The 14593-nt window shown below is 39.8% G+C and overlaps 1 protein-coding gene across 4 annotated transcripts in view; it reads right to left on the reverse strand.

The window, feature by feature from the left end:
- Positions 1-14593, reverse strand: part of Sema1a (semaphorin 1a) — a 233930-nt gene that overhangs the window by 175230 nt on the left and 44107 nt on the right. For all 4 annotated transcript variants that reach the window (XM_072896526.1, XM_072896529.1, XM_072896528.1 and 1 more), the window contains exon 2: positions 5943-7211. In XM_072896526.1, the coding sequence (XP_072752627.1) occupies positions 5943-6075 (133 nt within the window). In that variant the 5' untranslated portion in view covers positions 6076-7211. The remainder of the gene's footprint in view (positions 1-5942; positions 7212-14593) is intronic.

The following is a 14593-nucleotide window of genomic DNA, read 5'->3' on the forward strand; positions in this document are numbered from 1 at the left end:
CGTTGTCGTTGACACGGATGCGCGTATAAATTTTCAAACACGAGGAAAACATTGGCACGTCGCGTATTTCCTGCGCATCCATTTAAAAAATTGTTGCGCGATTGCCAAGTCTGCTCGTTGAAATTTACGACGAATTCGACTCCGATGTCTCGCGCCGCGTTATCGATCGGCGCGACTTTCGGAATGCTAAAAAGGGTGCGCGCGATTCCAGCCCAGTGATCTCCCTTTATCCGTAATACACTGGCGCGCTGCTTTCGGCCGGCCAATGCCTGGCGCGTGCGATTTCGATTTTTAAACGAAGCAGTGCGGCACTTGCAAATGATCTCCACGTTCAAAAGGTTGCGTGTGTATAGTGTGTGAGTAGCAAGCGTGGTTTGATTTACGACGATCGAAAAACACGCAGATATTTTTACGTTTTAACGAACGGCACGATTGCAAATCTGGCGACCGACGTGACATCTAAATATCGCGACTTATCAATCGCAAACTACACGGCAGAAAAAAAATGCAACAAGTATCGCTATAGAAACTCTGCGAGAGAGCAGCAGTTTGTGGAGGGGAAAAAAAAAAAAAAAAAAAAAAAAGAAAAAAAAAAGAAAGAAAGAAAAAATGAAATGCCAAAGTGCTCACGATACTGACCGATCATTTCGCCACGCAGGATCCCGATTAGCGATTCAGTAATGACATTTGGACAATGGACACGGCGGAATAATCATAAAGAGGATTTCATTAGTACACAATTGGCTAACCGGTTATTGGCCCTCTTTGAACGTCACGGCTGATAGAAGTGGTCGCCACTCGCGCTACTCGTGGATAATAAGCGCATCGTGGAAAATGATTGGTTGATACAGACAATGTGAATTGGTACTGCGAAAGTAATTAATCGAGCGTTATTTCAGTTCCGCTTGGAACTCGATCGATTTCATCAATGCATCGAGAGATACAAGTCAATTAAATATAATGAAATAATCACAATAAAGTACGTGTATAGAGAAATGCGCCATGCGCCAATTTTGTACGAACGCAAGTTGTGCCGAAAGAAAAAACACAAGATATATATAACAAACATCTATATATAAGCGTCACCATAGTCGATGCCATACACGAGCCATAGCTTTCACGGATGTAAAACAGATATGAATGACACAGGTTAGAGAATCAACTGTAATGTATTGATCCGTAATGCGGTCTCTCCATCATTATCGGACGACTCGTCGATTTGCCGGCTGCCGACTGTCAATAGGAAATTACGACTGCGCGTCACGTAAATATTTAGCGATCGTATCGGACAACGCGCATTAACACAGAATGTTATACTCGCTAAAGCACAGGAGTTATAAGGGATCATAAAGAGGGGATTTAATCGTCACGTAATTGTCGTTTCAATCGGTTATTATACAATACCTCTTTAAACGTCATGGTTGATAAAAACGCAGCAGCGCGATCCGCGCTACGGATCATGGCATGTTATGTAACGAGCAACCCCGTGGAAAATGTTGCATCGTCGAGAGGTTTCGGGACGGCATATATTTCAACGATACACATTCGTCGTTGATTATAATTTCGGTGTTCCGCGGTGGTGGTTTTGTCCGTTGTAGAATTAGCAGAAATTCTGGCTCAGCGAGCAAAACGATATCGCAGCGGCAGCGCAACGCGGCGCATTAATGACACGTGCTTCGTGTAATTTCAATAGGCAATGCGCGCCGCGACCGCACCCTATATCGCGATGCGTGCGTGCATGGGAGATGCGACGGCTACGCATCGCCGAACGAAATTCATCATGACGTAATGAGCTTGCGTTGCCCAGTGTCGATAGACAGATAGACAGAGAGCGGGACATTTATTCGACGTCCTGGGATAAAGTTCCCTATAATTCCGCGAGCAGAGAATGATATTAATGGTAACATACATATGCAGCAAAAGTCTAAAATTTCATTAAAAAAAGAATATGCATCTTTAGCCATCTCCATATTGTCTAGAGTTTTGAATATAACAACTCGCGTCTCACTCTTTTTAGAGAACATTTAGAATTCTATGAAAAATGATCCGTTACCAATGAGATGTTACGGGATAAATCGACACAGAGCATAACGGCATACACGTGGAAAACTAACGTTCCCAGTAGTGCGGCTTGCACCAAAAACGTGATCAACGAGCGAACATAATTCGTAGAACCTCAGACTAATGGCCATCTGTTCCCGTGGTTCAAGTAATTACAGCGGTAAAGCGCGGTTCTTAATTCCGACGATTAATCCACATTTCGCGCGGTACATTCGGAATGATTTAAGAAATTTTACGGTGAGGCGGCCGCGATAATAGCGCGTGTGAAATGTAACGTTTAACTTGCCCCGAGCGCAGCGAGCATTGCGCTATTAGACGCGAAGAACGAACGGTGTTGAGAATGATAACTAATTCACGCCACGTAATCTCGAAGAAAAACATCATGCCCGCTACACGCTATGTCGTAACTAGTTATACACATTAAATAATGTGCACGTTACTGAAATTACACATTTTGCAGAATTTTCTCGTAGTTTCTTTCGAAATGTGTCGTTCTGGGCTGCCAAAACTTGACTTACAACCATCGCCATCTTTTCCAAGATGAGTGGTTCGAATAGCAACATTTGCTCTTCCTTTTTCTTTCCTCTCTCTCTCTCTCTCTCTTCTTCTCTTTTCCAATTTCCTCACTGAATAAATTATAAAATAAACTAACGTATTCGTTACAATTCGTGAAACGAGTTATACGAATGTGTTCACGTACAAAGATCTATTAATACATTAGATACGTTAGAAAGGTACATTACCATTGCTCATACTGTAAACACTTTAAAAAGAAAAATGTTTGTCTTCAACCCCAGCGGGAATAGATATGCAGGTTTCCAACTTTAGCCATCTAGGTACAAAGTTCCGTCGCTTTTCGAGAGTTACGAGTTGAAAATTTGCTATCGCTATTGAACGCCATGAATAAAGCCCTATTTATGTCTACATTTCTAGTCAGAATTGGCCGGAAAAGTCCAATAAGTGGAAAAAACTATGGTAAATTCTAGTTTTTATTGTTATTCCTCCAACTTTCCAATAAAATAAACTAATAAAAACTATAAAAATAACTAATATATAACATTAAATAATATAAAACATAAAATATATTTATTTAATTTTACATAAAAAGATGTTTCTATTTTAATTTACAAATCATATACTTTTAATCACTGTAATATAAAAAATTAAATTAATATAAAATATTTTTTAATTCAAAGTAATATGTGCAAATTCTAAAAGAAAAACTTTGGAAATATTACCAAATTTTATATCAATTTTTTACTTTAATAAGAAAAGACTAGTTTTTGCCACTGTTTTTTTTTCCATTGATATAGATTTTATTAAAAAAATGCGAAATTCTCCCAATCCTATTTCTAGCTGTACGTGGTTATAATAAAAAATTTATATTTTCATTAATAAAATTCTTTTAAATAACATATAACTTTCATCGATTTGGCTTGAATTTAAATTAAAACGTGGAAGAAAACATTAATTTTTTATGCAAGAAGATATTAATAGCGCACTCTAAATGCATGCTCTACGAAAGACGCGCGCCAGATGCGGAGAGAAAAGGGCGAGTTCTAAACATTCGAGTTCTCGCGACTATCACTCAAATCGTTCGGCCCACTCGCGTTACTATAATGTCAGCTATATACTAGCGAAGCGTGTGCCGTGGCACGGAGCGGCGCAGCCACTTCGGAGCAATTTATTTCGCTCCTTCCCTCCGTCGAGATATCGTTCCGTCGCGGAAAGAGTGATGGATGTTAGGGCGTCGCTTCTACGCGAAAACGTACGAAACACACGCGGAGCGCCGTTAAGGTCGAGTGCCTCAGATGTAGGACACTTTATACGCCACTTCCCCCCCCCCCGCCCCTCCCTTCCGCTGCCTCTCGTCTCTTTTGGATCCAGTTCTCAATAAAACTCGCCGTCGACAAGGCGTGTCCGTTTGAATTAGTCATGCACGATCATGAGGGATAATGCGTGAGAGTGGAAAGTAACAAATGCGTTTTGAAAGACTGTCGAGAAGAAATGGGATATTTTTTTTCCGAAAGAATACTCGTTACAAAATCAATCGGAATAGCTTTTTAGAAATTATGTTATTCGCGAAATTAAACTGCTCGTGTATCTTTATGCGCGGTCTTGTGGAATGTTGTAATTCCGGTAAACACACAAGAAGAAGTTTATAACATAACATAAACTGACACTTCCGTTTATCTTTCACACTGTACAAAGTTGAAGTTAATAAGTTTCTCTCGCAGAATATCTATTAAAGTGAATATCGCATGAAAGTTAACGTAATCCTGACAGGAAACAAGATAAGTAATTTACGTTTTTTTTTTAATTTTACGAAGCAATACATAAACTTAAAAAAAAAAATAATTTTCCTTATACATATATATTGTATTACAGATATTTTTAAAAAGTATATATATATATATATATATATATGAATATTATCTTACATAAAAAACACGTTTAAACAGTCATTGTTTTTGTCACTGATAAAAATATTGATTTCTAATAATTATATTTTAATAAGCAATATTTAAATTTGAAAATTCGGTAATTCATTCGTAATATTTCAAATGTAATGTATCCTAATTAGCCAAGTGTTATCGATGTACATCAAAGTATTCGAGACCAGGTGAATACATAACAGTATATGTATAACACATTAATTTCGAGTAATATATAACCCGAAAGAAAAAAACTTCTTCCACCATACTAATAATTTTACTTCGCAAAAAATGTTCAGTATTTACATATTCAATATTCATATATTCGATGTAAAAATATTCGCCCGGGTGTAGAACATATCGTGAATATATGAAAAAAAAATCTCCGCGAAATGCATAAATAACGCGGGGGGAATAATCACAGCGATGAATCACATAGATTCTAAATTAGCTGTATGTGTGTGTGTGTGTATATATGAGACATTGAATAAAACAAAAATCGCAACGCGCGTTATAATACATTGAAATTTCTGCAAGCTTGTTTTTGCTTCGTTGTCCTAAATTTCGTGTTTGCGATATGATAAATGAACTGTTAGCGAGTTAGCGCAATAAAATGAAGTCACGAGATTATCCAATGAAAATTATCTGTATTGCATCGACGCAAATCAAATTTTAATAATATAATCGGAACATCGCGGTCGATACTTTTCTACCTAGTTTCTTGTATAGATAAAAAAAGAGAGGAGGGAAAATTATGCTGCCGATTAAAGTTTGCAGTCACCGAAACGAAACAATTCAATCCTTCGTTAACAAGGGATAGAATCCATTTGCGAATGGGGAAGAAGGTGCATGAAGACCCTGCACTCGCTGTAATTTCGCGATCATTACGTAAGCAAACCTCTCTCTCGGCCTTCGAGAATGCAGCTTCGAACTTTGCGGAAGTCCTTAACCTCTATCGCGTGAAGGTTACTATTCAATCTATGAAACTTCGCTCAATATTGATATGCGAATTCGCGAATAATCGCTAAACACACAGTCAAATAAAAATAATGGAATATATATAATAGTGTAAACTCTCTATGGTCACCATATATTCTTTTCCATTGTTTTTCTCACTTTTCTGTTGCCTGATAATTTTTCTTTTTCGTAACACGCATTAATTTCCTTAAATAAATTTTGACACAGTTAATAAAATCCGAATATGATTAGTTTGCTGAGTCGTATCGAAAATATTTATCGAAGACTCAAATACACTATTTCACGATTCCAAATACGTCAAACTTTTTGACCATCGCGAACTGCACATGACCGAAATTATTAATCGTTACCACGCACTAATACATATCACAAAGACAACAAAGGAACAAGGAGAAAGACAATGAATGGAGAAAACTTCCCTATATATTATTCATATAGTGCGCACACAAATCACAAATGATCACTCACCTAGTTGGACGTACATCTTCGGCCTGACGTTTTCCTGCCAAGCAGCCAGGGCGAGGGTGACCGTCGCGACGAAGCACCAACAGGACAGCACCGGGTGCATCCTGGGGGCAACGCGGAGGCTAGCTCGCCTCATCCTTTCCTCGCGATGGTGTCGCAGAGACGCTCGGAATGACGTGCCAGGGTTCGCAGTCTCCTCTCGCGAGCACTGAACGACCGAAAAGCGTAACGGCACACGCGTAAACAGAACTCCGGAAGGAATCGCGGGCACGTATTATCACCGTCACACTGTGCGAGCCGAAGCACGCTCGACTACGCCCGCGACACTGTGACGCGCGCGAGAATTAACCTACTATCTATCGAGCGGATATCGCGGGAGAGGAGAGAACGCGCGCGTTGCTTTCTCTCAGACACTCACTGCGCCGGAAGCAGCTGCGCGGGTGTCGCGGCAGTCACGTGCGGCGCGACGTTCCCGTTTGTCGCGGTCGTTGCATCCACGGTCGTCCACCGGCGGCCCGCTGCGCGCATGTTTTCCCGAGGACGATGGACCGCCTCGCAGCGGCCAAGCGGCACATCCACCAAGCCGCGAGATGGTACGGCACGCGTGTTCAACGCGCGCCGATGCACGACGAGGAAAGGTAGATGGCGAGAATCGCAACGAGACACCCGCGCTCACGCGTTCAAGCGTCCACGCGCGAGCCACGTTAGGATAAACAACCGTTATTACGTCTCTTATTACGCAACGTCACGACAAACACGCGCACACTGGTAAACACCATCCGCACCCGCTGCCGGTCGCCGTCACACTGACGTCGCGACAGATGACGCTCCCCACCAAGCGCCGCACCTCCTACTCCGCGCCGATACCACGCGCAAGCGCAGACCGTATTAACGCATACCTTTCTCTCTCCGTCTTTCGGAATCGTATCTCTGCGTATGCGTGATGATTACGCGTGCGGCTTTCTATACACGTACGCTCGTTGTGCACGCACGTGGATATAGAGGTGAAACTTTACGGGTAGTACGCGTAGAGAACGGAGGAAAAGATAGAGGCAGTGGACCTTTCGAAGGGTACGCACGAGTAAACGATCGAGGGGCGAGATCCCGGAGGAGAGAGGGTGACACCGGGCAAGCGCCGATTTTCAACCCCACTACCTCCGCGACGCGATTACGCCGCTATCGTCTTGGTCTTGGTCTTGGTCTTGGTCTTGGTCTTGGTGGTCGTCGTCGTCGTCGCCGTCGTCGGTATCTCGCCGACGTAGCGCTGCTAACCTGGAATGAGAAGAAGGAGGATCGTTATTTAGGTCGATCAGAGACACTTTAATGTGCAGCTCTCGTTTTGCGATTTTGTCGCCATGTCTCGTGAGACACTTAATTCCCAACGATAATTCGTCGCAAATTGTAATCTTCGAGAAGATATTTCCGTAAAGTCATCCCCGAATGATCTCTAAAGATACTAAAACTTTTTACGTCTTCTTGTTTTTCAATTACCCGCACGCTTAAAGAAAAGAGAGTTTTATAAAAAATTTCATTTAAGACTTAAATTTCTAAACTAGTTGACATTGCGAGAGAAAAAACTCCAATGAAATCTTGATTAAAATTGTCAACTTTAAATTCCTCCAACGGCGAAACTTATTGCGTAAAATCTCATCGCGCCCCGAACGAATCAGATTTGATAGTCCGATATCTCTGGAAACTCGAAAACCGCAAAGAGTCAGAGTGGACGAAGAAATCCGATTACGATTCGATTTCGCGTAAACGCACGCGCCTGCAAATCCCGTAGGACCCCTACACAAATAAGGTTTCATCACGCAGAAAGTTCTGGCTGCGGCGGGATAACAAAATTATCCAAATGCGACTGATTCGTCAGCGAATTTTATGAACGTATCCCGTATGCGCGGTACGTAGCGACGCCGCCGACGTTGACATTGTTCATTAATTTAGCGAACCAAGTGCACGGGTAACCGGGGAACAGGGGGGAGGGAGGTGATGGACACCACGGAGGAGGAGGTATGTGTGCATCCAGACTCTAATTCCTACACCAATGATTGGACATGCCTGCACAAGGGAATTCGCCGGGTGTCCACGACGTGTACACGCAATTTCGCGTGCATGTGCGTGTCCGCGCGTACATGTCCGAGCGTATCGTATTCGCGTCCAGAGGTTCACGCTCCTTTAATTCTCGATACGCTAAAACACACGATTGACGTATATTTTTTATTCCAATTTGCCGCGCGACTATTTGAGAAAATTTAAAGAAATCATTTCTCTTGTCTTCTTTTTCTTTAAACAAAAATAAGCTTATGTAACAAAGATTTTATTTATATCTTTTCAACGTGGTAATTTACTTTCCGAAACTAGATTAATAATAGAACTGGCAATGAGTCATAATGTATTTTGACTTATCACCTTTGAAATTAATGCAGATAAAAAAGTATATTATAATACGTAATTTTTAACTATTCTATATTAAGGTATAGAATATAGTGCTCATTAAGTTTTCATGTGAATTTTCATGGCATAATATTCACGGCGACAGTTTATTTCACAATTAGTATAATCTCCGAGCATATAAATGGAATTATTCAACCATGCTGCGTTTCATTTGCTAGCAATGAGCAGCGATGCGAAAGAATAACATGAGACGCAAATCGCTAGTAAAATATTACTAAAAAGAATCCGTTGTATACACATTATTACAACGTTATTTCTCCGCGTTCTCAATTTCATGACGTGATTTAAAGCGTATAACGACGTTTGTAATTGCAAGAATGATCTATCGATTTCATAAATTTTTCTTTGAAATGTATATGTTCGTATATAGTTGGTAACAATCTGAAAAAAAAATTTCTTTCACACTAAAAGGACAATAGTTTCAAATTCAACTGTAGCTTATTCAACATTCACGCGTTTATACAAACTCAAATATAATGGAGTATATGACGAGAGCCGTTTAAAGTGATAAGTGGCCATAACAAGAGGAGAAAAGATGCATAAAAGATACATGTGCCACAATATCGCCGTCAATCGTAGCGCATGTACGCGCTTCGCTTATAGAGCGATTTAAACTTGCACTATAGCTTATATCATATCTAACACATCATATCTAATACTTGCTTTAATCAGATATACAATGTTGTTTCCACAAATAATATAACTTTACTCATACTTGATGACAAATATATTTTTTATGTAAAATATAACATTTTTTATATATACATAATTGTTATTTTACTTTAAATTAATGTTTGTCATTTAAACTAATTTCAATGATATATTGTTGGATTTGTCATAGAATGTAAATAATTATTAACATAATAAAAATAATTATTAACATGTCACACATGTGTCGTAATAATTTTTTTTTTTTTTTTTGTAATCAGTACTTTTAATACTGTATTATAAAGCATCCCCAGAGACTAGATGTTAACTCACTGCAAGCTCTTTACGCGAGTTACAAAGGGTTAGTCAAAAGGGTACTTCAATAGCCCCTCGAAGTAGCATCGTAAGCAACACTATAGGCAGCATGCTAATGAAAATGAAGAAACGGAGATTGAACGTATCGCGACGTCAAGGCGTCGCGTGAGTTCAAAACAGTACTCATCCACAAATGCGATACGTTTTATGAAACTCACTATTACATGTCAGTGGATCAGCGTGTCACTGGATTACTCGAACGTTGAAGAGGGACGTAGCTCGTCTCTAGTGTGTGTCACAAAGTGTTGCTCTTGTATTTCTATTTAGAGGAGACATTTTCACAGGGTGCCTCAGGAAAGATATATTTATATTGAAAAAAAAAATACTTTTTCATATATTTTATTAGATTTGTTGCTAGCGAAAATCTAATGTTTAAATTTATTAGCGTTGCGTTAAATATAATTTAAATTGCGTATTAAATTCGAATTTATTCTCGTATTAAAATATGAGATTTTATTTTATTAAATGGACTTTATTAATAAAATGTTTGATACAAACCAAGTATTTTTAAAACAGAGTAGAATATAAAAATTTACATCCTGGCTGAAAAAAAAAAATCGATCGATTTCGAATCTTTCTACTACTATACTTCTTTCTTGAGACATCTAGTCTAACATGTAAGAACGATCGAGAGAGATTTAAAAAGACGAGAGAAATGCAAAAGAATGGGCGCGACAGTTTCAGCGAGAAAAGGCGTAAAAACTCGAGAAGAAGATTCGGGGGTAGAGCTCTACAGAATATACTCTCGCGAAATCGTCCCGCGGGAGTGACTTCGTCCGAGTCGATTTCGCGCGCGTTTAACATCGCGCGAGCGACGACGGAAAAGTGCCGGCAGGCAGGCAGGCAGGCAGTGTTGCCGGAAGGGTGCCGCGAGGGGTGTGGTGAGGGACGAGGGGATAGCAGGGATCGATAACCGAACAACGGGGAAAATCCCGATGGAAAACGTGCGGGAAGCGTCGGATACCGATGTTGCCGAAGGGAGAGAGAAAAAGAGAGAAAAGAGAGAGAGAGAGAGAGAGAGAGAGAGAGAGAGAAAAAGAGAGCAAATTCGCGGCTATTGGTAGACGTGAACCAAACTCGATTAAGTTTGACTTCCGGGGTGCGTCGTAACGGGGTGTCCCGAATGAAATTAGTTGAATCACTTAAGACGGATTCTCGAGCGGCAACGTCATCATCGCTGTCGTTATCTTTTCTTTTTCATCTATTCACACAGCTATTACCGGAGACACGTGGAATCTCGCAAGGAATCTTTCTCGGAGATAAAAATTAACGTAGATAAAGATATCCTCCGAGTCTGACGAGTCTCTCGTAAGAGTACGGAAAGGTAGGAACGCGGTAGATAGATAAAAAAAGGATATGGTTAACTACAGAGGAGCAACGCAGAAAATTCCTGCGGATACGACGAGTGAAAGTCCGGGGAAGAGCGAGGGGACGACGATTCGTGCCTGTGGCAAGCTCTCTGCGTGAGCAAAAGGCTCGGAATAAAACTCAATTAAATGCGGCCAAAGTTCAACTTCCGTCAAACGTTAAATAAAAAGGATTTTCCGGATAAAGTTAATTAGCCCACTTAAGTCAAAGTACGTTTGCGCTGGTACGCGTGAGACAAATCTTTCAAGCGAATAAAAAAAGAAAAAGATGAGCGCCGCCGCACGGGACGTTAAGGATAATAGATATCTTGGATCGCCCTATTTTAGTTTTCGAAGTGTCGAGAAAAGGAAGGGTAACTTTCCTCTCCCGACGAAGTTTCCGGCGAGAGAAGAAAAAGATATTGGATACGGCGAAACTTCCGATACGAAAGATACAGCTCGGCAGCTGAGCTCTGATTAAAATCAATTAAAGCCATTAGCACCCAATATTTAAGTTTCTCTTAGTCTTTCCATTCTGTCTCGCGAAATAATGGAAACCGATCGGGACTCCAAGCCCTCGCCGCAGCGACGGAGCATTTTCTCTTCGATAAATCCGATTATACACGATGTCGTCTAAACGAAATATTCCTTAAAATGCTGTAAATATTGTATCAATACCGCTATAAACATGACCATTATACTCAGTCGCCTGTGCTTACAATCGAAAATTTCTTATTGCATCGCTCGATGTAGACTGGCGATTTTTATTAACAAGAAAGAGGAAAAGGGAAAAAGATGAAAATAGAACAAAAGCGAAGCAGTTGACCGAACAACACAGAAAAGATCCCGCTAAAAAAGCGCGATTGCGTTGCTGCGGCGCTTTTCGAGAGCGTGAGGTAAAGGGAGGATGGTCGGTATGGTAGAGGGTTGCTAAGAGAGGGTTACAGCAAAAGTCGCGGCTAACTGTAGCGGGTAGTCGAGCGATCGAAGGGCATGGAACAAAAGCCAATTAAGTCCGCCGAACTTCGACTTTCGCAGTAGCATTACACGAAAAACATTTCTGAATAAAACTGGATAAAACGAGTTAGGTCATTTGAGCATGGATCGCGCACATGTCACCGGCTTACCACCAACGTCACAATAAAGAAAAAAAAATAGAGAAAATAAAAAAAACAAAAAAAAAAAAAAGAAAAAGATGGAAAGCAGTTAAAAAAGTTACGTGACAAAAAAGCATTTTTCACGCAAAGTGGATATTCATTCAAATGAAATATGTACTCTTAAAATGTTAAAAGACGAAATAGTAATAACTGACTAGTAATAATAACAAAAGAATTGTTTTTAAACGATCAATATCATTAAGAAAATGCTTTAGGACCGTTAAATCGAATTAAATCGCGTCATCGCACTCTGAAAATATGACCGATACGAGTTTCTTGCGTGATCGCGGGCCAACATCTCGAAAGAGCACTCACCAAAGTCCTGGATAAAAATTCAGAAATCAATCGACAGCGAACGGCGCGATTCGCTTTTTGCGAGTCCCAATGTGTCACGCTTATCGAAAATCGTTCGCCAAACTACGGACGTCGGCCAGAATTGAAATCCTTTAGCGAGCATGGCCCGTGATATATAACTGACCTACAAGAAAGATATTTGCCGAATGGAAGATGGAGGGGGAGAGAGATGAGAGAGCGAGAAGTGCCACTTCCTCCTTCCCTTTCCAACTTATACATGACACGAGAAGGGAAAACACCTATATTCGCGTTTATATATCGCCAATATGCGCTCAAACGTAAAAGTAATCTCTTCTGTCACCTGTCGCTCTTCGGTAAAATACTTGATGAATCCTCGCCCAGTAGAAACGTTTTTATCGGCGTTATCCTAGGGGATAGCGCGCGCGTCGGCCCCTCCGTTCATTTTTTCGCGACCCTACCGCCGTTGTCACCCTCGAAAATACCGACTATCGATTAAAAGCCATTCGAAACGTTCGTGCTACAACGATATCGAGAATGAGGGACAAGCAAAACGCGAGGGCCACAGAAGCGAAAAACTAGAGACGCGAGAGATAACGGAGGTCCTCGAGGAGCTGCGACCGAAAAAGCACATAAAAGGCGCGTCACGAAGACGAGAGGACTGCGTGATGTTGGTGTCCTCGAAATTCGAGAGTGAAACGCGATAGCCCACTTTTGTTCGTGATAGTGCGAGCGGAACTCATGCCATTCTTCCGCAAATGAAAAATGTCAGATCGATCGCGACAAATGCCACGAGACATTCTTTTCTATGTGACATTTAATTAATTCCACGCCTCTGTCCACCGCTATTCTCGCGCAGACATACCATGCTCGAGATTAATTACGCTTATAAGCATATTGTTCGCATACTACTATGCGTGTTGCTTAAACGGAATTAGTGGTGCAAAAAAAAAAAAAAAAAAAAAAAAACATCGTTTAAATACGAAATATGCGAGAACAATTACTGACATATATTCTTGTTAAATATTCTCAATGCCTCAAACCTTGGGGGATAAATAAAAACAGATGAATGTTTGCATTAATCCTGGATATTCTCTTCAAATTTACTTGCAGCTATGAAGCAATATTTTTAACCTACTGACAGAATACGTTTTGTGTTATACATTTGAAAAATAACATGTGTGTGCTCCAAAACAACCCAATTTAATATAATACATTTAAATTTGCTGCGCGACAAATACACCAACGAATACCAGTTTTTGAAGTGAATGGCATAAGCGGTTCGTTTTGCAATAAAATAACGAAATTTTAACGGAGAGATGTATACATACGTATAAAAGTGTGGCCAAAAACACAAAACTGAAAATCTAATAAAGCTTCAACGATATATGTAAATCAAAGCTTAAGATAAAATAATGATTGATAGAATTAAGTTATCGATTTATAATTATATCTATGAAAGGACGCGTCGCGTTATATATATAACTCCCACTTTGCATTTCACGTTTTTTAAGCATGTCGAGTGAAAATAGTAATAATGATAATTAAGCGAATAATTAAGAGGAGCATCGTCGTTATCTCTGACGAGACTACGCTATTCTGTGCGTTACGTCTTTTCCCAGGACAGGAAACGTTCAAACGTGCACGACCGTCCGATTAAAAACTCTAACAACTTTGACCCAGAAAGAAATTGGCTCGTTACGATGTCATTAATTCAAAACAGTTTAATTAGTATACCTTTACAGTCGCCATCTGTGAGCTGCATTTGCACGACGCTGATTAGATACAAATAAAACACGCTTCAAAATCGTTGTCTGTAAAATTAATTTAATTCTTTTTAAATAGTCGAGATATTATAATGCATCCGCGTTGCTAACAAAAAATCGTTTCCGTTAAATATATAACTTAATGATAAACCATTATAATTATTTCCACAAGGTTTCGTGAAATATTTATGACTCTTATTTCTGAGAATGCTTAAAAAAAACTATAATAACGAAAAAGTTCTGAGGAGATTGGCGTTACACAATACCTATGTATGACAATATGTACCTGAGATATATATATATATCTTGTGAGAAAAGATATATATATATATATAAATTAGATTAAAAGAACAAAGTACTAAGACATTGTCGTTTTTGACACATCACAAATACAGCGCATCGAAAAAAGATATATATATATATATATATATATATATATATATATATATATATATCTTTTTTCGATGCGCTATATTTGTGATACGTCAAAAACGACAATGTCTTAGTACTTCGTTCTTTTAATCTAATTTATTCACGCGAAGTAAGAAAAGTTTCGACAAATATTCCATTTCACTGGAATGCTGCTTTAATCCTAA

Source organism: Anoplolepis gracilipes, chromosome 7 (assembly GCF_047496725.1).
Source record: "Anoplolepis gracilipes chromosome 7, ASM4749672v1, whole genome shotgun sequence".
Classification (NCBI taxonomy): Eukaryota; Metazoa; Arthropoda; class Insecta; order Hymenoptera; family Formicidae; genus Anoplolepis; species Anoplolepis gracilipes.